The sequence below is a fragment of the Dermochelys coriacea genome, chromosome 8 (genome assembly GCF_009764565.3).
Source record: "Dermochelys coriacea isolate rDerCor1 chromosome 8, rDerCor1.pri.v4, whole genome shotgun sequence".
NCBI lineage: Eukaryota > Metazoa > Chordata > Testudines > Dermochelyidae > Dermochelys > Dermochelys coriacea.
This window is the reverse complement of record NC_050075.1, coordinates 97,345,498-97,367,114: the sequence shown is the minus strand read 5'-3', so window position 1 is coordinate 97,367,114 and position 21,617 is coordinate 97,345,498. Positions and strand designations below refer to the sequence as shown.

At 40.2% G+C, this 21,617-nt stretch overlaps 1 protein-coding gene across 1 annotated transcript in view; it reads left to right on the top strand.

The window, feature by feature from the left end:
- Positions 1-13,752, top strand: part of LOC119860086 (nardilysin-like) — an 82,076-nt gene extending 68,324 nt beyond the window's left edge. The window contains exons 21-30 of the mRNA XM_043520304.1: positions 2,011-2,173; positions 3,548-3,579; positions 3,949-4,087; positions 4,684-4,731; positions 5,199-5,251; positions 6,609-6,692; positions 10,509-10,599; positions 11,136-11,252; positions 11,844-11,933; positions 12,784-13,752. Of these exons, the coding sequence (XP_043376239.1) occupies positions 2,011-2,173; positions 3,548-3,579; positions 3,949-4,087; positions 4,684-4,731; positions 5,199-5,251; positions 6,609-6,692; positions 10,509-10,599; positions 11,136-11,252; positions 11,844-11,933; positions 12,784-12,963 (997 nt within the window). The 3' untranslated portion in view covers positions 12,964-13,752. The remainder of the gene's footprint in view (positions 1-2,010; positions 2,174-3,547; positions 3,580-3,948; positions 4,088-4,683; positions 4,732-5,198; positions 5,252-6,608; positions 6,693-10,508; positions 10,600-11,135; positions 11,253-11,843; positions 11,934-12,783) is intronic.
- Positions 13,753-21,617: the final 7,865 nt, after the last annotated feature.

Genomic DNA, 21,617 nt, shown 5'->3' with positions numbered 1-21,617 from the left:
CATCACTCAGCAGGCCAGGGATGATGCTGGGTTCAGCAGAATTGTGTTGCAATCTATATGTCCATGAACTCCTACCCATGTCCAGGGGTACTGCTTGGGAGTCACCTAATATGGAATGGATGTGAGCAAGCGCTTGAAGAAGAAAAGATAGTTATCTTTTCAGTTACTGGTGTTCTTTGAGATGTGTTGCTCATGTCCATTCAGTGACCTGCTCTCCTTCCCCACTGTCGGAGTTTCAGACAAGAAGGAACTGACGATGGGGGAGCCGGTGGCGCCCCTTATACCATGCCATGTGGGCGCCACTCCAGAGGGAGCCAGAGCCCATCCCCTACGGATACTGCTGAGGGAAAAACTTCCGTCATCGGTGCATGTGGCGAGCACGTACACCTAATATGGAATGGACATGAGCAACACATCTCAAAGAACACCAGTTACGAAAAAGGTAACTGTCTTTGCTTTCACCGAAAATGACTTTTTTTTTCTTTTTTAAGATCTCAAGCTGACCCATACATTTGCTATTGCAGTAGGGTTAGAGCATTTTTATTTACTTAAATCTAAGAGATGGTTTTGAGGAATCAGCAGCCAGGCTTTGAGGAGGCCCACCTTCTATTCAGCTGCTGGTGAACTTAGATATCAGATCCTTGCCCAAAGAAAACTTCCTCGAACTGCTCCAAAGAACCCTTTCTACTAAACTGTTTATACATTTTCTCCAGACAAAGTGCATAATTCATAATAGCCTCTAATAGTCTAACAATTTCTCTAGTAACAGACAATCACTGTTCATTATTCTCCTTAGCATCAAAGCATTTCTAGTCATAACAACAATAAACTTCCAAATTAGAGGCACCTAAAACCAAGGTCTTTGTCTAAACATTCCCTCTATTTTAATGAAACCTTCACTTTTTGTCCCAACCTTCCATTCTGATAGAAAAAGTGCAAACATGCAACTATTTGATGTTTGGTTTTCAGCCGACAGTGGCTGAACACACAAGATGGTTGACTATAGTGCTGTCAAATTCTGGGGCAAACACAGTAATATCAAATTCAGGGGCTACAGTTAATTGTGTGCCACTGCACTTGTAATCGGAGATTTGTGGTAGCAGTGCGTAATTGGGTTGCACATGCGCTGTCTCCATTTTGCACCGCCACAGGCGGTTACATAGTGCCGTGCAACCAACCCCTCCTCATTTCCTTGTCTGCTGCCTTTGGCTTTGCCTTTCTGATTTTTGAACATCCTTTTTGAAGTGTGAACACCAGAACTGGACACGGTATTCCAATAATCGTCTTATCAATGGTTCATACCTCCTCCCTACATCCAAGAATCACATTAGCCCTCATAGCATATTTGGGTTCACTTCTATTTCCTCCAGGCTTGATATTGCTGGGAGATGCTGGGCGGTCGGAGGGGGAGGGAGATAGAGTTGGCTTCAGCTCTTACTGGTTAGACCTTATAATTAACCCTCTGCCTGTTCAGTTTCAAATATATAGAGTGAAAATTTAAGATGTTTTTATTAATATGTTCTTCTGTTGTTTAAACAGCCTGTGCTACTCTGCAGTTCTGCTTCTGATGACAGTTCACTTTGTGGAGTTCCTATAGCTGGCTGAGTAACAATCTGGGTTAAAAACACTAGCAGTCTGAAATAGAGGTCCACAGAGTTAAATAAGTGGTCTAGAAAAGAAAAACAATCTGCGTTATGACACATCCTGGCAAAATTCAAAAGCAGTGTACAGTTGTTATCCTGGGAACCAGTATTTAAGTCTTCCCCCAGAGATATTCAAAAGCAGTTATGCCACTGAGGGCTCAGGTTACCCGAGACATTTTGGAGCTGAGGTAGGACTGAAGCTGTAGGGCAGATTAACCAGTACTTTGGTATTTCTGGTTAGGATTAGTTGAAATTGTGCTGGTCACAGAGCTTGGGTAGAAGTAGTTCAGGATTTAAAGTCCCTATTGGGCAACACATTCTGAATTGACACTTAATTAAAACTATTCTTTTTTGTTGTTTATTACAGAGATGTGCATTCTTTAATTTTGGAGCATGGCAAGTGGTCTATGATAGATAGATACAGGAGATTAATGAAGGGCCTTTACACTGAGTCCCTCTCATCCTTTGTTAAGGGCTTCAAATCACATCTATATGTGGAGGGGCTAGTGCAAGGAAACGTCACAAGCAGAGTGAGTACTATTCTCAGCAGCTGAAGCTTGAAGTCTATATTAATTGGCCAAACCACCACTTTTAGAAGTTGTTCAAACACAGTTACCACAAACCCCATTTATAACACTGTTTTGCCAGCCTATAACTTTGCTTGCACTAGCAGTTTTAGGGGTATCTCATGCCAGTGCAACTTACCCTGTTAACCTATGGGACAACAAATGTAGACTGGCCACTGCTGATTTTCCCCCCATGTTGTTTAAATATGCTCAGTAATTTTTAAACTGTGTGGTGGTAAAAAAGGCCAAAGCCTGTTCGCACTTGTGCTACCAGTGTTTGTTACCAGTGGAGCTCCCCTGGTGCTGGTACAACTGTGGAAAACTTCCCTAAAACTGCCAATGTAGGTACGGCCTATGTAGCAAAGTCAAACCATGTTAAGCCTCGCTAGGGTCCAATTCTGTTATCTTTACTCATACAAAACTCCTATTGAAGTCAGTGAAGACTTTTTCCTGCGGACTGCTGAATCCAGCCATAGGTCTGATCTAGTCTAACTGGCTTTTTTAAACAACGATATAACAGGGTTTGGCCCCATTGATGCAGTGTCACAAACATTGTTGCATGGTCAGTGAGTTTGGTGCATGAACCCGTTTGCTGTCTTCACTTTGTGTTCATCAGTTTTTCCTTGATCAGTAACATTTGTCCTTAGATTGTCAAGCCTGTTGGGAAATACATCCCTATATTGGTGGGAGTGAGGATTCTTGTAATGACAAACATGGACATTGGCTTTTAGGAGAAATTGAGGTTTAGTGATGGGTGGGTATTATGGAGTGTTTGAGATGTTTAGCACTATGTGCTGTAGTTTGTGAGCTAAATTAATTTCATGACCCTGGATGCCCTGCAGTTGCACAATGAGATCCTGCAGCACTTACCATAAACAGCTGTTTTTCTCTTGTTTGTTGGCACTGCCTCAGCAGGGGTCCAAGCTGCTTTTTTGCAGATTCCCACTGACTCCTTTTGTGCATATCCCTTGAAGCTTAGAGTCTCAGCAGACTCTGTAAATCATTTCTCTCATTTCCTTTCTTCTTTCCTGGCTTCCACACTGGCCTTGTTGAGAGGCTACAAACTCCCAAATGAGACTTGGATTGGAGATATCCGTTTCTTCCCACAGAATAATATAGATGAGACCATGCTGTCACCTTGCAGGGGAAGTGAGAGACTTGTTGCTGGGCTAACGTCTAGCCAGAATGCTGTACTATGTGGCAAAGCTGTGGAGGACTGGACAGTTCTGTATTTGCTGGCCCCTTTCTGGATGGATGTAGCATGTATTGGAGCTGATGCTTAAAGGGCTAATAATCCCACTCTTCTAAAGAAAGCTATGTTTATGTTTTATCTCCTAGGAATCAAAGGATTTTCTGAATTATGTTGTTCTGTGAGTATCTCTCTTTGGTTCTTTCACCTTTCTCCCTTGGGAACTATAATCATATTACAAAGTTATAAGTCTTGGTTAACATTTTCTTTTCTTTTGTGGAGAGGAGAAGAATGTTGTAAACAATTGAAATTTCCTTTTTTTTTTTTTTTTTTAAAGAAATGTATTAACTATAATGTCACTATTTTCTGGAAATCTTCTGGTTTTGGTGTTCAGATCTGATGGTGGGTTCAAGTAGGATGTGATTTTAGATTTGTTGTAGAAGTGGGAGGGGATTGAAGCTGTTTTGAGTATTGAGGCACCTAGATTATGAAGATTATGGGTTAGGGAATGGACAAGTGTTTGACACTTTGCTGTTTGGACTCCCTTCAGAAAACTGCAGTTCTTTCCCTTGCCACATCCATGTCCTGTTCAATTTCGGGTGGTAGACCTGCCAAATACACACCTACTCTGCAAGGTGAAAACCCTTAACAGAGGTGATGCCAACTCTGAAGTGACAGTCTATTATCAGGTAATGTGTTAAACATTTGAGTATACTTATTTATTTTCCTTGTGATGACTGCTGATACTTGTTGTGCAGTCTGGATTAGGAAAGCCATCAGCATAACAATTCTCCAACCATTATTTTAAGAATATGTCTTGAATTCTAGTCATCCCATAAACACATGAACAAGGCCCATGTTTCTAAAAACTATTAATGAAGTTATAGTCTATTATTTTGTGCAAATTCTAGATCTATTATGCCTTATGCAGGCATGTTGCATCCACTTCAATCATGATATTGCCTTCCTTCCTCACCTTTTCTCCCCCCAGATAGTGCCTGTTGATGCCCCCTATTCTTTGATTACCTCAAGATTGTGTTTTCACCCATTCTGGTCCCTTTGTCATGAGCAGCCCTTGTCTTCCACTCAGAGGGCTTCTTTGAGGACACATTGGAGGCCAGAAAGTCAGATTGCTTTTTTTAATTGCAATGTACTTAATTGTGAAATCCTCTCTGAATGGCGTGTGCGCATGCGTGCTCACCCCACCCCTCTAGTAACTTGGACCCTAGCTCTTAGCTCCATGAGAAACCCCTAAACTGTTTTCAATTAATGTTTTTGGTTTTAGTCTGGGGCTAGGAGTTTAAGAGAATACACCCTTATGGAGCTGCTTGTGGTAAGTTTTGTTCCTTTCCTAATAACGCTTGAGTGTTTATTAATGTGTTTCCATAGAGGGAGCACCTGTGTCCTATACATGACAGTGTCTGCCATGAAAACAATGGCTGGTGTCAAGATGAGACTACAGATCTTAATGATACATGTGACCCACTTGAATTAGCCTTTTATTTCTCTTATAAGTGTTTGGGAAACCCAATGAGTGGTTTCACTCATGAACTCAGCGGAGTAAACTTTCTTCCTATAAAATTTCCTGAATATCAGGATATCTTGTAATCCGCTTACATGGTTATAGTTTTACTCCATGCTAATTTCTTTCTGGGGCGAGGGGATTCAATGTGGTTTAGGCTTTCCATTGTTTCTTGTTTTGATCATTTTTCGGTACTAAGTCTGAGTGAAAGCAGCCATTGTGAGATATCTGTTGCTGTAAGTAGGAATGTCTTCTGACTGAACTTATGCTGTATTCAGATGCACATGGAGGAGCCTTGCTTTAACTTCCTACGAACCAAGCAAACCCTTGGGTAAGTTCACTGCATTGGGTACAGTTCCTGTTCAGCTGCTTTATCATATATGATGAGTCCTGTGTACTTTGTTACTATGGAAACTTCCTACTGCCTGATAACTAACTCCTGACACAGTGTGGCTGAAAGTACAGTGCAACCAAAACCAAAGCCAGCAATTTCTTTGGTGCCATGTAAAAATGGCAAGGTTATGTGCAGTAAAGCTCCTCTAAACTGGTCAAGTTACTCATCAGAAAAAATAATTGTCAGCAAGGGCTTGTCCTGCAGGTTAGAGTCCATAACCAGAAGGTAACATAATTTGACTAAGCAGAAGACTATCTCTTTAGCTTGGTGATCAACACTGACTCTGGCTGTGGAACTAGACTTCCTCAAAAGTAACATGCCTTTACTCTGTCTTCCAAGTAGCCACCACTATAGCTTTCCCAGGACCACATATGTAAAGGGTGGGGATTGCTGAACTTGAATTAACTCCTGTCACAACTGCAGCTACAACCCGTTCTCCTTAGGCTCTTTACTGTGAACTAAGAGGTTACAATAACCCTGACTGCACAGTACCTGGACTATTGGTAATGGTATGATTATGTCGTGGAGATCATGGATTCTGTGACTTTCTGTGACCGATGGGTCTTCTTCCGCAGTGGCAGGGCTGGAGTATCTGTCAACCCCAGGGCTGCTGGAGCAGCAGCCCAAGGGCTGGAGGAGCGTCTGGGGTTGGGTCAGTCCCTTGGGGCTGGAGAAGAGGCGGGGTTGGAGCCATTGCTGGAGGGCAGTCCCTGGGCCACTGGAGCAATGGCTGGCGATCGGCCCTGGGGCTTCCAGAGCAGCTGGCCAGTGGGCTGACTGCTGGAGCAATGGTCCCCAGGGCTGAAGCAGCAGCTGGGGTTGGGTCAGCCCTCCTGGGGCTGGAGCAACTGTCTGAGGTCAGCCCCTTGGCCATGCTTGATTGTTAGTCCTCCCCCAACCAGGGGTATTTTCAGTAAAAGTCGGGGAAGGGAGAGGTCACAGCCTTCCATGAATTTTGGATTATTGCCCACATCCTGTTCCTGACTTTTACTAAAAATACCCATGACAGAATCTTAGCTTTTACTATAAGGGTTCTTGTAATTTCACAGATCTGGAGTGCAGGATTTCTCAACACGAGTACTCACCTTAGCTTGTTTGCCGAACAAGAAAAGGCCAAGGGCACTTGATGCAAGAGATTTGATATTTGTTTTTTCAGAGGGAATCTTGAATTGATAGCTGCCTCATTGCTAAAACCTTAGATCTATGTACTGACAATATTTTAATTTAGTAATTGTGGATGGTAAATGTAAAGTGAATTGTATATGTGAGCTTTTTTTTTTCCTTTTGGTTTAAGCTACCATGTGTACCCTAAATGTAGAAATACATCTGGGATTCTTGGGTTCTCTGTTACCGTAACCACACAAGCAACCAAGAACAAGTGAGTTTTTTCTGGGTATATCTCGTTTAATCAATTGTTGGCCATTGCAGAGTCCTCGAGCATTGGTTTACCTCAAAAAGAAAAGAAGTACTTGTGGCACCTTAGAGACTAACAAATTTATTTGAGTGTAAGCTTTCGTGAGTTACAGCTCACTTCATCCGATGAAGTGAGCTGTAGCTCACGAAAGCTTATGCTCTAATAAATTTGTTAGTCTCTAAGGTGCCACAAGTACTCCTTTTCTTTTTGCGAATACAGACTAACACGGCTGCTACTCTGAAACCTGATTTACCTCAGTTCCTCCTCCTGTTTTCTGCCTGGAGCATACAATAGTTTAATCTCCAGAGAGCTGTAATTTTTTGCTTTACTTCCAGTTATTGGGGTTAGTGTGGTGTGGCTGGGTGATGTTGGTGTCCTGTGATATACTGGAGGTTAGACTAGATGCTCTGGTGGCCCTTCTGTCCTTAAACTGAATTTATTACTCTTAATAATTTAAAAGAGTGGTTAAATTGCATGTTAGTGTTTCCATCTCAGGGGCCTTTGGGCTTCTGTGGCTTTTCAGAACTAAACTTTGCAGATCTCTGCTGAAGTAGTAGCTGTGGTACCACCTTGTAAGCATAGAGCGAAGTAATATTTCCGGACCCCTGATGTTTTTCCACAGTACTTTAGCACTGATATCTGTCTTGTGGCAATCTGTCTTGGACTGATTATAGAGATTCCATCCCAGAGAGAGTTACAGGAGATGTGTTTTCTTTAAAACATCTTTAATGCACCGCCAGTTAGAGCTGTTGTATGTGCAGATAAGATGTGTTATACATGGCTCCACCTAGTGGGTAACAGTATAGTACAGTTTAGCATTCCATTATATCTCCCTCTTTAAGTTTTACAGTCCTACCATGTATAAAATTTTACAAAATGTACACTATCATGCTATCTTTAAAGTTCAGTACATATCATTTTGTTAAGTGTTTCTGAATTGTATGGGTTTTCTAATTACACAACCCAAATGTGTAACAACTTGGTCATCTGGCTGTCCATTAATTGCAGTGACTGTCTCTGGTCAGTTTGGAGTCTTTGAGTCTTCATCTTCTTTTTCTGCATCTGCCATCTGTAAAGTTTGCTCTATTGATCTCAGATGATTTCATCTCTGAGAGGGGTTGAAGGCTATGGTAAGTCTCTTCTGATATGACTGTCACATCTGCTCCTGAGTCAGTTTTAAAGTCAGTAGTCTTTCCATGAATATTCAGTTTCACTATCTGAGCAGGCTCTGTGTGATCCCATGAGATAGATCCCAGAAACAGTGACTCTTGATTGTCTGTCTGTAATATGGGTCAACTCCCTGACTGCTTTGGTGCAGCAAAGAGCTGCAAAATGTCTGTATTTTGTGCATTTATTATATCTTGCACCTTTGCCTGTATATACATGTCTTGGGCTATGAATTTTTCCACATCTCCTGCATTTAGGCTGAAAGACTTTGTAGCTAGCTTGGAATTTGTCCATTTTATTCTCAGGGGTCTTATGATAATTACTGTCAGCAGTTATGCTGCATCTGTTTACAGCTCCTAAGCTGTTTCTTGCTTTATAGGTTTGGTGAATTGCTCTTGGTTTTGCTGTTTTATCATCTCAGACTAGTTTGCTATTTGAATAGCTGTGTGTAGGGTTAAATCTATTTTTAATTTTAGCTGCTGTGAAAGATTTTTATCTGCAAGCCCTGTAACTAATTTATCTCCAATATTTTCATGTTTTACAGTCTCAAAATCAGTTTTCTGTCAATGCAAGTAAAGCTGTGATAAAAGAGTCAACAAATTCTTCTGGTGGTTGAATTTTTTGGTGTAAACATGCCCTTTTATAAATCACATTTCTCTGAGGTATAAAGTATGCATCGAAGATAGACAGAACCCTTTCATAGTAATTTCTGTGACTGTCTTCAGTAAATGTAAAATATTTAAAGATATGCTTCTCCATAGCATAAATTAAAGAGCATGTCTGTATGTCTCCAGTTTCCTTGTGGAGTTTGGTTGCAAAGTAAAATCTTGCAAAATGATACTTCCAGTCTGTCCATTGCACCACCTAGTGGCTGAACTGTGTAATACAGTTTGCCTGCACTGAAAAGTGTGCTCATGGCCCTCACACAATAGAGCTGGTCCTGGGTGGTTCTTCCCATTTGCCAATCTGTTTACGACAGAGTCTGATGTCCATATTATAAGTATCACACCACAGACTCTCCATTTAAGTTAGGTGACTTATTATTTTCAAGCGTGTAAAATACCCCTATAAGCTTCATGACGTATGTATAGTTTTAACATATCAACCTTATTTGATAGAGAATTGACTGAAGTTTTAAAAAATTAGTGGTTAATGGTGAAAATTTTGAGCATGCGTGAATCTGATCAACCACTGGTGGTCTTTTCATGCCACACATTGTGGTCTATTTAAGACAAGAATGATGTGCTTATACTGCCTCCAACTTCGTTTACCACTGAACTAAGTGAAGCATTTTAATCTTTTTGCTGGATTTATTTCACCTTTGATTTTTATTGTCCACTCTGCTAGGGTGCTTCAAAGATGACACTTGCATGCCTTCTCTCTGAAGCTGTATGCATGTGTGGTATTCAGTTAGCTCCGTAGGGTGCACTTTTTTAGTAGATTCTGTGTAATTACAGCCATGACTCATACTTTCCACATACAGTTTTAATCTTAGGCTCTAATGCTACAAAGAGCTCAGATGGAGGGGGAAAGGTCAGGGTTCCCTTTTCGTCTACCCATAGGGGCATTGTGGGGACTCTCCCTCTGAAATCCTGATGGGTAGTCAGTGATAAAGTGCAGTGTAAGATGTCCCTCATGAGGGGGCTCGACACACTGCTTCCCCCACTCACTTTTCAAGATCATCACTTTTGAGAACACTGCTCCTTTTCTCTATTTCAGTGTCACACGGCACAGCTTTTCTAATGTTTTATGACACACACAAGAACATTAGACTACTGTATATTAAATGATACTTGACTTACTTTTCATAGGCCAGTAAAACCCATCTCAGTTTTCAACGATCTAAGTGAATGGCCTTTCAAATGTTATTTTATCTTAAACTCAGAGTTCATGATAAACTGGTTTGATTCAACATCTTATCACTGATTTTAAATAGATTTATTGCTGATCATTAATTTTTACAAAACAGAAGCAGGCAATCCGGAAACAATAATAATATACAGCCTTCTTTTCTTTGTGCGCCCCTCCAAGTTGCTGTATATTTTTTCCTTGGAAATGTCAGCCCAATGGACATAGCAGTTGGGAAACACTTGTTTAAATAGTTTTCACACCAATATCACACCTGCTTCCCTACAGTTCTTTAGCTTGTGTCTGGGACCCAGGCTCATGTTTTCTCGATGGTTTAGAACTACTTGCTTGCAAAATTTCTGCCATGCCATTACCAATCAGGATTAAAAGAAGTAGATGTAGTATTGGCTTCCTGCACATAACTTTTTAGTGGTCTTATATGAAAGGACTGGCTAGCTTTATTTGTCAAGTTACCTTATTTCTTAGGACAGGGAAAGGTTAAAAATTGAAACTGACAATGTCTTTCCTTTGTATGCTCCTTAGCAAACAGATTATGTTCTATGGGCTTCCCGTGCCTCTCAAAAATCTTGTTTTTCCTCATCCCTTCTTGTTTAGTTTCTCCTTAGGATAATGAAGGACTCAGCAAACCAACAGCAAAGCATGTTCTTAGCTCCATATTCAAAACTATTGATTTCACCCCACTTATTTATTAAGTTCTGCTAATGTTATTCATATGGTTCCTAACATTTCCCTTATTCCTTTCAGCTCTGAATTAGTTGACAAGAAAATAGAAGAATTTCTTTTGTACTTTGAGGGGAAAATGAGGCTTTTAACTGAAAAAGCATTCAGGACTCAGGTAAAACTGGAAAAGCAGCCCAAACACAGCCTCATAAGAATGGCTCTGATCATTCCCATATTGTTAAAAACAGAACATGCAAGATCTTTGGAGAGGGAGAAAGTGGAAGTGATCAGATCCTGGTGCTAGATCTTCTCAATGGTCATGCTTCCTGGCATGGGCTGCAGTGCACAGTAGCATTTTCTGAAATTGGCACTGAACTAAGGACAGGGCACTTAGATTTTTTTCCTTTTTTGGCTTTGGACTCTTCCCTTCCCGAAATGGGACTCTTGTTTTTCTGGAGGGCTCCCAATGAGCTCAGGGGACACGTGCAGCCTTGTTCAATGGGTGCCAGGACTAGTAGTATTTCAGTACTCAAAGCAAATGTCCCAACCGTAGAGGCCGACAGTTGCATTTAACACAAGTTCAACCTTTGCTTTGAATCATACGATACACAGCAGCGTGAGCTAGCTAAACCCTTTTGAAGCAGAATCCCATCCCTTTCCTGATATGGTATCTTCTGTGTAAGAGTAATAATAATCAGTGTGTTTTTACAGGTCAGTACTCTAATACATATTAAAGAATGTGAAGATTCCTATCTTGGAGAAGAGGTGGATAGAAATTGGAATGAAGTAATGTCTCAGCAGTATCTTTTCGACAGACTTGCCCATGAGGTAGTGAATGAAACTTAAAACTCAACCAATGTTATTGTCTTACTATGTCTTACTAGATACTTATATTTGAAATATAGAGTAAAATTCTGGCTCAATTAAAGTCAATGGCAAATTCTCTCTGACTTTACTGGGGCCAAGCTTACACCAATACTGAATATTGCTTCTTGAATAGAAAGTTCAACCTCTTGTCAATACAGTGACCTAGTATTAGGAATTAATATGGAGCCCTGGAGGGTGGAGTCAGTACCTCAACATCTGAATGCATTGTGACCTGGAGAGATCTGTATAAAGAAATCTTTATCTTAAGTGTGTCAAGATGAATAATAGTTACAACTCAAACCTGATCTTCAGAATTCATAGGAACTTCTAGCAATTCCATTTCATAAGCATCAGCAAGTGTTTCTGTCACTAACTGCTGCTTTCAGGATTTAAAATTTTGCTACAAGTGTTTGTTCTGGGATGAACTGGAGGACAAAGGCAGAAGACTTGTAGAGACGTTCAAAATATTGTTCAACTGTTGGGAATTAGGGTGCTTTTAAAAGATGTGTGTGAAATTTGGACATTTGAAATGTGTACTTTTGTGGGTTTTAGGTTGAAGCACTACAATCATTAACTAAATCAGACCTTGTTGACTGGTTCCAAGCTCATAGAGGCAAAGAGAGGAAAGCACTCAGTATACATGTGAGTACGTTTGGAATCATTATGATGTTAGATGAGATTGCTTCACACCATTGATTTAACAGTAACCTCCTTATTTAATTTCTACGGCCTGTCCTTTTCTTCCTTCCCACATTCTGTGACTAACTTCTTTTAAAATAGACTCCTGTGAAGAGGCTTATGTAAGTCATCTTTGCAGCACTTTAAAGCACCCTAGCAGAAAGAACAACCTTCACTTTTTAAAAAGTAGTTAAATGACAGAATTGAAAATATCTATTCCTATAGCTATTAATATCTGAACTCTTGTTACTGCTTTAAACCCATATCAGAGGAGAGGAATAAAACTTAATTTTGTCTATATAAAGTTTTCATAGTATTAGGAATAAATTACTTAACTCTGAAAGTTGCAGAAAGAAGTAAAAGCTATGGATATGTCTACACTGGAATCAGAGGTGTGACTGCAGCAAAGTATAGACATCCTAGAGCTAGTTTTGTTCTCTAGCTAGTGTGAATAACCATAACAGTGAAGCACTGGCAGCACAGGCTGTACAAACCCACCTAGAACCCTGGGTATATACTTGAGTGGCTATCAGCTATTCCATGCTGCTATGGCTTTACTGCTCTTGTTATTTGAGCTAGCTAGATCAGCGCTAGCTCAGGTATGTCTACATGGGCTGTGGTCATACCTCTGATTGCGGTGTAGACATACCCTTAATTTCCTCTCTACTGCTATAGTTATTGAGTGTCCATGGAGTCCAGATTGAAATGTAGTGTTTAGCTAAAGTATGCTTAAAATGGCTCACTCTTAGTCTAGATTTTAAGCATGCAAACTTTTATTGTCTTCTTGGTAACCCTCTGGCCTTCGAATTTTCAGGTGGTTGGATTTGGTAAACAAGAAGGCGACTCAGATGTTCAGCAGTCCTTACTTGGTGAAATATATCAACTCACATTCTTACCCCCTTCCTCCTATATGAAGAATACCTCTTACATCAGGGACATTAGAAATTTCACATTAATGCGTAACTTCCTCCCTTACCACAAGATATTAAAATAAATTATAGTTGTTTTCCCCTGCATTTAAGTGTAGTTTAAGTAATTTTCAGTTTGAGAACACTGTGAATCATTTAGCCTCACTAAATGAATTTGTATTGTCAGTAGTGGTAGATGAGTTCTTCCCTTATTTTAATAAATATTTGTAGCATTGTACATCCACTTTGCGCTCTCTCCCACTCTTCCTCTGAAATCTGAAACAAATCTATTTTTAACAGTTGTTAATGGAAAGTATAACTCCTGTCCCCATTCTTAACTACTTCAAGTCATTTTCCCTCTCTTGTTTTTTTTATTGTGTGCTTATTGTGTTCAGTACAACATGCTATGTAGACTTAAAGCATCCCTACCATCGAACCTCACTATCCTTTACATAAACACATTAACCTTCCTCCTGCTGCTCATTGTCTTATCAACACTGAACTCACCGTTCAGATCAGGTTCAGTGTTTAGACCAAAATTATACCTGGAAGTACCAACAGTTTGAAGGGAGCTCTGGATTATATGAGAAAAATGTATAGGGTCAGAGATTTTTCACTTAGCTGGCACTAATTGTCTCTTTGTTGGGCGCACTTTCAGCAAAGGCCAGAGACTGAATGAGTCATGAAATAGACTTATCAGTTCATCCCTAGAAGTGTTTTTTCCCCATAGTATAGGGAAGCTGTAAATGTAAGTTGTATAGCTCCAAATAAAGCTGTGGTCCTTAGACAAGGGTGTGGAAGTACTGAACCAACCTGGAGTTATGGAAAACATTTTAGCTCCCTCCTTTCCCTGATCATGTATGATCCAGCAATATAACTGGGTAAATGTCACCATTTGTCCTGTCAAATTACCGAGGATATTTGCTTCCTTAAATTACTGTAACTCCTAGCTCTGTATAAATATTGTTACCTTAACAGCTCTTAAAATGTTACAGTATTTTCAGTCCCTCCCCACCCCCCGACAGGTTTAAGGTGCCCTTTGTAAATACTTGGCTCTGTGAAGCACAGAGAGAATGCTCTTTCACTGCTATGTACAGTGAGTGTGAATTGATACATTACGCCACATTAAAGGTTTTTTTGTTTGTTTCTAATTAAATTTCAGTGTTCTCCAAATCTCAGTTGATACCTGGCTAGCCATTACCCAATATAAGATCCAGATCTCAGAACATTAGTCTCTAAGGTGCCACAAGTACTCCTTTTCTTTTTGCGAATACAGACTTACACGGCTTCTGCTCTGAATTCCTCAGTCTGTAGCCTCTTGGTTTATTCTTGCAGATGCTGCCACTAATTTCTAATCCAAAACATTAAATCTTAATCCTTGAGACTTCCTTCTGGAGAAATGGGTGTGACTTTTTTTCTTCTGACTATTTACTGGCTGGCCAGAGATTATGTTCAATCACAATTGCTGTAATGAATCTAAAAGCAGCAGTTTAATTATTCATATCTACCTGTTTGAGCATCTAGTATGGAGGCCCTGATTATGATTTGGGTTCCTGTGCACTGCAACAGAAATACAGATAGGAGGAGACTGTCCATCCCTCCATGGTTTACTCAGCTCCCACCGGCCCAAGACAGGTGACCACCAGGCCTGGAATGTAAATCAGTGTTCTTGTGGCAGCGCAATGCAAAAGGTTTGATGTCAGTGGATGGTCCGAAGATCTGCCATGTGGATTGTAGAATTGGGGTCTTGGTGTAGAACTTTTAATTGATATTTTGTGGTGTACAACTTTTAGTTGATATTTTGTAGTCTACAGCAGAGATTTCCATGTTTTCTTGTTGATCTAATTGCTCCTGCAGTTCCTTTCTAATGATCACCTGTGTTGTTGTTTGTTTGTGTTTTGCTGTCTTTAAGATTAACAGTTTAATTACTAATGCTTTCAACTAGCCAAGAAGACTAGTTATTGTGGGTGAAATTCACCCGTGTGGAGAACCCCTCACAAAACATATGCACCAGTTCTCAAGTAGGACTTGTGCCTAGACTTTGGCTGAGTCTCTGCACGGGGTGAATTTCACCCCGTAATGAGAAGTTTCTAACAGTTCATGGCCATAGAGGCACATTCTCCCTAGTCACTAGATAGGATCAGGGGCGGCAGGTTTGTATAATTTTTGATGGTGCCCCCGACAGCACACTCACCTCACACCACTGTCACTGCACATGCTCCTAGGCCCCTTTCAGATCCAGGAAGTTCCCTCGTCTTCCCTGTAGTGGGTGCACAGGGGGAGGGGGCACTGCCATCACATGTGCATCTCCTCCTCTGCTGCTGCCCCACTGTAGACTCACTGGAGTTGGCGCTGCCCCTTGCCCAGCATGGGGCAGGAGCGGTGACTATGGGTGAGGGGGCCCCTGTGCTGGTGGAGGTTCCCAACGGAAAAGGGAAGGGTCTGAGGCGGAAGGGTAGGGGCAAGGTCAGCCTGCTGTGGCACTAGTGGGTGGGGGGGGGGCACTAGGACTGTACAGCAGCAGTTGATGCCTGGAGCCAGCTGAGCAGAGCGTAACGTGGAGGCAGCCACTTGCTTGAGGCAGGGACACTCTGGGGCTTGGGGGAGGCGCGCGGGGGCAGCAAGTGGTGGTTGGGGAGGTGCTGGGGTGACAGGCGGGGCCAGGGGAGTTATATGGATCTGTGGAGCCGGGCCCCTGGGCCCTGAATATTGCTGGAGCCCGGGCACCACAGATCCATATAACTCGCCGCCCTTGGACAGGATGTGGATTAGGAAGGGAATTTAAGACTTTTGTTCAAAAGACATTGTTCCCCTGTCCAGTGATCTCTCTAATGGAGAGCTGAGTCAGTGCAAGGAACTGATATGTACTCCATCCCGAAGAGGGCAGCAATCCACCGTCAATCCATTGATGCACAGTCATTGAAGAAGCTGAAGAATTTATATAAAAAAATAGATGTACCGTGTCTTAATGAAAAGAGAACTCAGTGTTACCACAAAGTTGTATTTTAAATTGTCCCATGAGCCATCTAAGATAAAATGTGTAAATAGTGACATTAGATAAAAATAATATATATATTAAAAAAAATTCTTGGTAATGTAGTTAACACCACCTAAAGTTACCAGAAATTAAAAATTATATAGTTGGAATGCCTGAAAACTCCTACTAGGGTTGGGACTCTGATATGCTGGGAATTCTGTATCCTTTATTTGTTGTTTTTGCTATATGATCACTTTTTGCATTTCTCTCCACAGACTGTACAGACTTTTCTATACAGACTACTCTGTATAACTTTTTTTTCATTGTCAGTGTAACTTTTTTTATGCACCACCACATTCTCATAGTGCAGTGTTTTCTACCAGCAAGGGAAGGGTATTTTTCTGTTCTGTTTAGATTTGTTCATAGATTCCAAGGCTAAAAGAGAGCATTGTGATCATCTGGTATGGCCTCCTGTATAACACAGACCATAGAACTTCCCCAAAGGAGTATATCTTTTAGAAAAAAGAAAAGGAGTACTTGTGGCACCTTAGAGACTAACGAATTTATTAGAGCATAAGCTTTCGTGAGCTACAGCTCACTTCATCGGATGCATTTGGTAATGCATCCGATGAAGTGAGCTGTAGCTCACGAAAGCTTATGCTCTAATAAATTTGTTAGTCTCTAAGGTGCCACAAGTACTCCTTTTCTTTTTGCGAATACAGACTAACACGGCTGCTACTCTGAAACCTATCTTTTAGAAAAACATCCAATCTTGATTTAAAAATTGTCAGTGATAGGGAATCCACCACAACCTTTGAAGTTGTTCCAATGGTTAATTATGCTCATTGTTAAAAATTTATACCTTATCTCTAGTCTGAATTTCTCTAGCTTCAATTTCCAACCATTGGATTGTGTTATACCTTTCTCAACTAGATTGAAGAGCCCATTTTAAATATTTGTTCTCCATATAGGTACTTGTGGATTGTAATCAAGTTAACCCTTAACCTTCTCTTTGTTAGACTCAATCCATTTAGCTTATTGCTATAAGGCATGTTTTCTAACCCTTAAACGTTCTCACTGCTCTTCTCTGAACCCTCTCCAATTTATCAACATTTTTCTTGAACGGTGGACACCAGAACTGGAGACAGCATTCCAGCAGTGGTTGCACCAGTCCCAAATGCAGAGGTAAAATAACCTCTCTACTACTCATGAGCCGCAGTGTCTCACTGGGAGCTCATATTCAGCTGATTATCACATCCAAATCTTTTTTCAGAGTCACTGCTTCCCAGGATAGAGTCCTCCATCAGATAAGTACAACCAACATTCTTTGTGCCTAGATGTATACGTTTACATTTAGCTGTGTTTAAAATGCATATTATTTGCACCCAGCTTACAAGCAAGCCACATTGCTCTGTATCAGTGACTTGTTTTCTTCATTACTCTTTGGTGTTATCTGCAAACTTTATCAGAGATGATTTTGTGTTTTCAGGTTAGGTTATTAGGTTTGGTAATAACTATTTTTTCTCAATATATTTCAATATAAAAATAACAGGCTAATCAAAGGCGTAAACTACTTGACAGTGTTCTCTTTAAGAAAATAAGATTACAAATATTGTACATTTTTTAATGAATAAAATGACCTTTAATGAATTTGGTACTTAAAATTGTCTTGTTACCACATTATTCATATGGTCTGTTGTAGGATTGTTTGTTCCATTTATCTGCAACCCTTACACACTTACTTGATTTTCTTCTGCAAACTTTTCAGGACACTGAAAAAAACCTCTGGGAGCAGACTCTTGACCTGATGGTAATTTAATTTTTCTCAGTTCTAACAAGCGGTGAATCATCATAATTTGATGTGGTCACTGGTGTTTGTTGGCCACTTTATGTAAAAATCAAGTAGATAAACTTCCTCCAAAGAACAAAGGTGACGGTAGAGAAAAGACTTAAAGACAGATCTTACGACACATGGCTCTATGTTATGAGGGTCTCTTCCCACTGAGGCGAAGTTTCCAAGTCAATTGGAGACAAATCCTACCCATTTCCGTGTTGCTACTGGGAGCCACAGATAGTCAAAGTTTGGATTAGTGGGTAGGATTTTGGGAGCCCTTATAGGACATAAGAATCTCCTGCATCTCTGGAAGTGCATCTAGTCACTCTGGTACATTCTGTATGTACCTCTCTTGCTACAATATTTATTCTTTTGACGGGGGGTCGGGGGTGAATAGAGGTCTGTGCACATCTTATTGTGTGTTTAGTGCCTGACTGCCCTTGGTAATGTTCTGCTCCTTGCGTCTTCTCCAGGTCAAGGGAGCTGTGGGACTCCCTACGGCAGTTCAACGTTTGGCTTTACCATGGCAGGAAGAACTCTGTTGTTGATTCGTGGAAGAGGTAAAGACGCTTGCCCTCAGGAGAAGAAAACTGTGACACCTCAGAGTGGGTTTGTAAAGTATTGAGCTGTTTCACTGTTTAATGCTACATCTATTTCAAATTGTTGAGTTTGTCCCTCTTAAATTTTAACTAAAGGTATGTCTACACTGGGGGTGTAGTTCCCATCTTGAGATTATACCTGCACTAGTTCTGATTGAACTAGCATGCTAAAAACAGTGTAGCCACAGCAGGGCAAGCAGCTAGTCGCCCCAAGCATAATCCTGTCAGAAACTCTAGTTATGTACTCAGGGTGGCTAGCCCTTCCTGTGGCTACACACTATTTTTAGCACGCTATCTTGATCAGAACTGGAGTGGGTATGTCTCCTCAAGCTGGGAATTATACCACCCCACTTGAAGGGTGGAGGTATACTGTGTAATTGGCTCCAAACCACATTAGCCAGAAAGCTAAATACTGCTAAGGAAAAACTGGAGAGACACATTTTTTTTTATAGCCCCATTGCTTTCTAAAACTACAAATTACCTCCCCGAGTTCTCTGTCAGCACTCTTCCTGGAGACTCTGGCTCCAGCGTGGCCCTAATGGCCCTCCTCCATATATGAGGGCATTCAAGCCCCCTGTGAGAGATTTGGTTCTACTGCATGCCTACAACCTCTGACAGTGCTATTGTAATATAGACAACAACGGTCCAAAACATTACACCTGGGTTAGCTGTTGGTAGCTCATGGATTCCTGCAGAGCGGGAGCATTTTTGTTGGAGCTGGTTGGACAAGGCTTTTTCCTTCAATGAAAAACTTCCTTTTTGGCAAAAATTTAAAAACCAAAATATCAGATTTCAGGCATTAAGTGTTTCAATGAAAAATTAAAAATTTCAGTGAAGGGCAGACAGTATTAGCGAAAAATCTGCTGTAGTCAAAATCCAATTTTCAATCAAAAACTCATTTAGATGGAAAAATCTTTGACCAACCCTAGTTTTTGTACATTATTGACTTTAATCCTGTCCAGTTTTGGGGATTTTTTTCCTCCTTATTTAACCAGTCATGTATTAGTTACCTGTAGTTAAACTTGGCAGAGCAGTGATGCTTACAAAATTAATCAGTAGCAGTGAGCGTTACGGATTTTAGACTGTTTCTGGTTGATCCACGCTTCGTATGTAATGAGGAGAATAGTAGTAGATTGCCATTTGGTCTTCCAAACCATACCGAAGGTATTATCCAAGATTACCAAATGAAGTGTAACAATTATTTTTGAAGTTTGGGTCTTATGTGCATGTCTCCATGTCAGTAGATGCTGTGCTGTAATTTTGTTTTGGGTTTGTGAAGCTATTATTAATATAATGATGAGTATTATAAGACATCCATTGTTGGAATATCTGGGCACTCTTTAAATGGCTTAGATTAAACAGTATGGCAAGCAAATGCATCATATGCCTCCTTTTACAGAACAGAGATGAAATGTAGTTTTTTCTAATGGTAAAAGTTAATATATTTGTGTGGAGCAGGCTGTCTTGGTTATATGAACCTCAAATTATATGGATTTTAGTTCTGTCACCTATATAAAACTTTACATAATGTAAGCATAACTGAAACAGGCAGCATTTTCTATGCAATTTGAAGTGACAAACAGTCTGAGTAGAGAAAGAGGACATGACAGTAGTCAGAATTGCCCATTGAGTATCCCTTCATTTGCATATAAAGGTTATGTAGTGTCCAGGATTGGGGCTGCACAGTTGTAGACTGGAAGAACTGGAGGGTGTTAAATACAGACTAACTGGGACCATAGAGAGAACAGAGAATTCTTACATAGCTAGGATGTAGAGCAGCACTGCTATGTCCTGATTTGGCTATAGGCAATTAAAAGCTGACTCATTCCTTGGGACTAGTTGGATGTGTACGTGTCAATCAGAAGAGTGTGATATTTGCATAAGATCCTGATATTTTGGCATCAAAGTGCTGCAATTCTTAATAACAATTTTTCATTTATGTATTGCAGTGGTTTTCAACCTTTTTTCATTTGCAGACCCCTAAAAAAATTTCAAATGGAGGGGTAGACCTCTTTGGAAATCTTAGACATATATCCCCAGGGGTCCACAGACCACAGGTTGAAAACTACTGTTCTGTGGTAATGACAACATTTGCAGATCCCTTAGACATAGTCTGTGGAGAAAACCACTGTTGTACTGTAAAATAACAGAACGCATCAGAAATCCCAGATAAAAAAAAATTTAATCTCTCTGTGGAAACAGTGCACTGTTTTACAAATAAATTCATTTGGTTTTCAGTACTCCTTTTTATGTAAGTACAGCAAACGATATACAGACCATACTCCCCCTCCCCCCCTGCAGTTCTTTTGTCCATAAAATGAAAACAAACACAAAAGGCACCAAGCAAGAACTCATTCTAACAGAACTTCATTATGACAAGACAGAGATTAGAACTGGTTACAGTGTTAAACAATGTTGTAACAATCCCAACTGTTTAAAATAATTTATTTAAAAAACAAATTTGGTGGCTGACTTCTTTTGATATAGTTACAAATCTGTAAAGTTTGAAACCAGCACTGGACATCAAATTAATTTAAAGCAGTTTGAAAAAATTGCTGCTTTTTATACACACATTTGTACAGTTTTTTATTTTATTTTTTAAAAAAGTATAAAAATTTAGAGCCTTCAATCATATTTACAGTTTGCTGTTAGTGTTATCACATACATGTACAGCTCAGTTTTTGTTCTTTCCTTCATGCACACAGTGCATGGACTTGTAGTAGAAGAACTTTGTAGATTAAAATAATAATTGGAAATCTGAGAATCACATTTCTCCACCTCCCTTAAAGTAATCAAGATGCCTCCTTTGGATTTTTAGAACTGAGGTTTAAGGACAAATATTTTTAAACTTCATAGGCCCTTTATACAAATAGTTTGTGGTATATAGTGTTTCCCTGATGTATAGTGTAGCATTTTCTTCCTACACTTCACTCCTGTACCAAAACTTCGATTCTACATTAAACTGTGATCCCCCCACCCATCTTCAGATTTTGTTTTGGTCTTCCATAAACTGTGATTCACATATAAAAGCAACACAGGTTACTTTACAATCTATTGCACAGCTTCAGATTTAGGATCCAATCCATAGAGGTGCTGAATACCTCTTGTTAGAGGTTGAACCCCTTCCTCTCCCACTAAAGTCAGTTAGGGCCTGATTTAGAATCAATGGAAGACTTTTCCATGGGCTTTAATAGGTTTTTTAAGTGTTCCCTTGGAACAGTGGGTGCTCTGTATCTAACAAACAGAACTAGATCCTTCATACACAGCAAGAGAGGTGTCTGGGAGTTGGAGAATATGGATATTGAAATGAGACATCACTGGAAATTTATG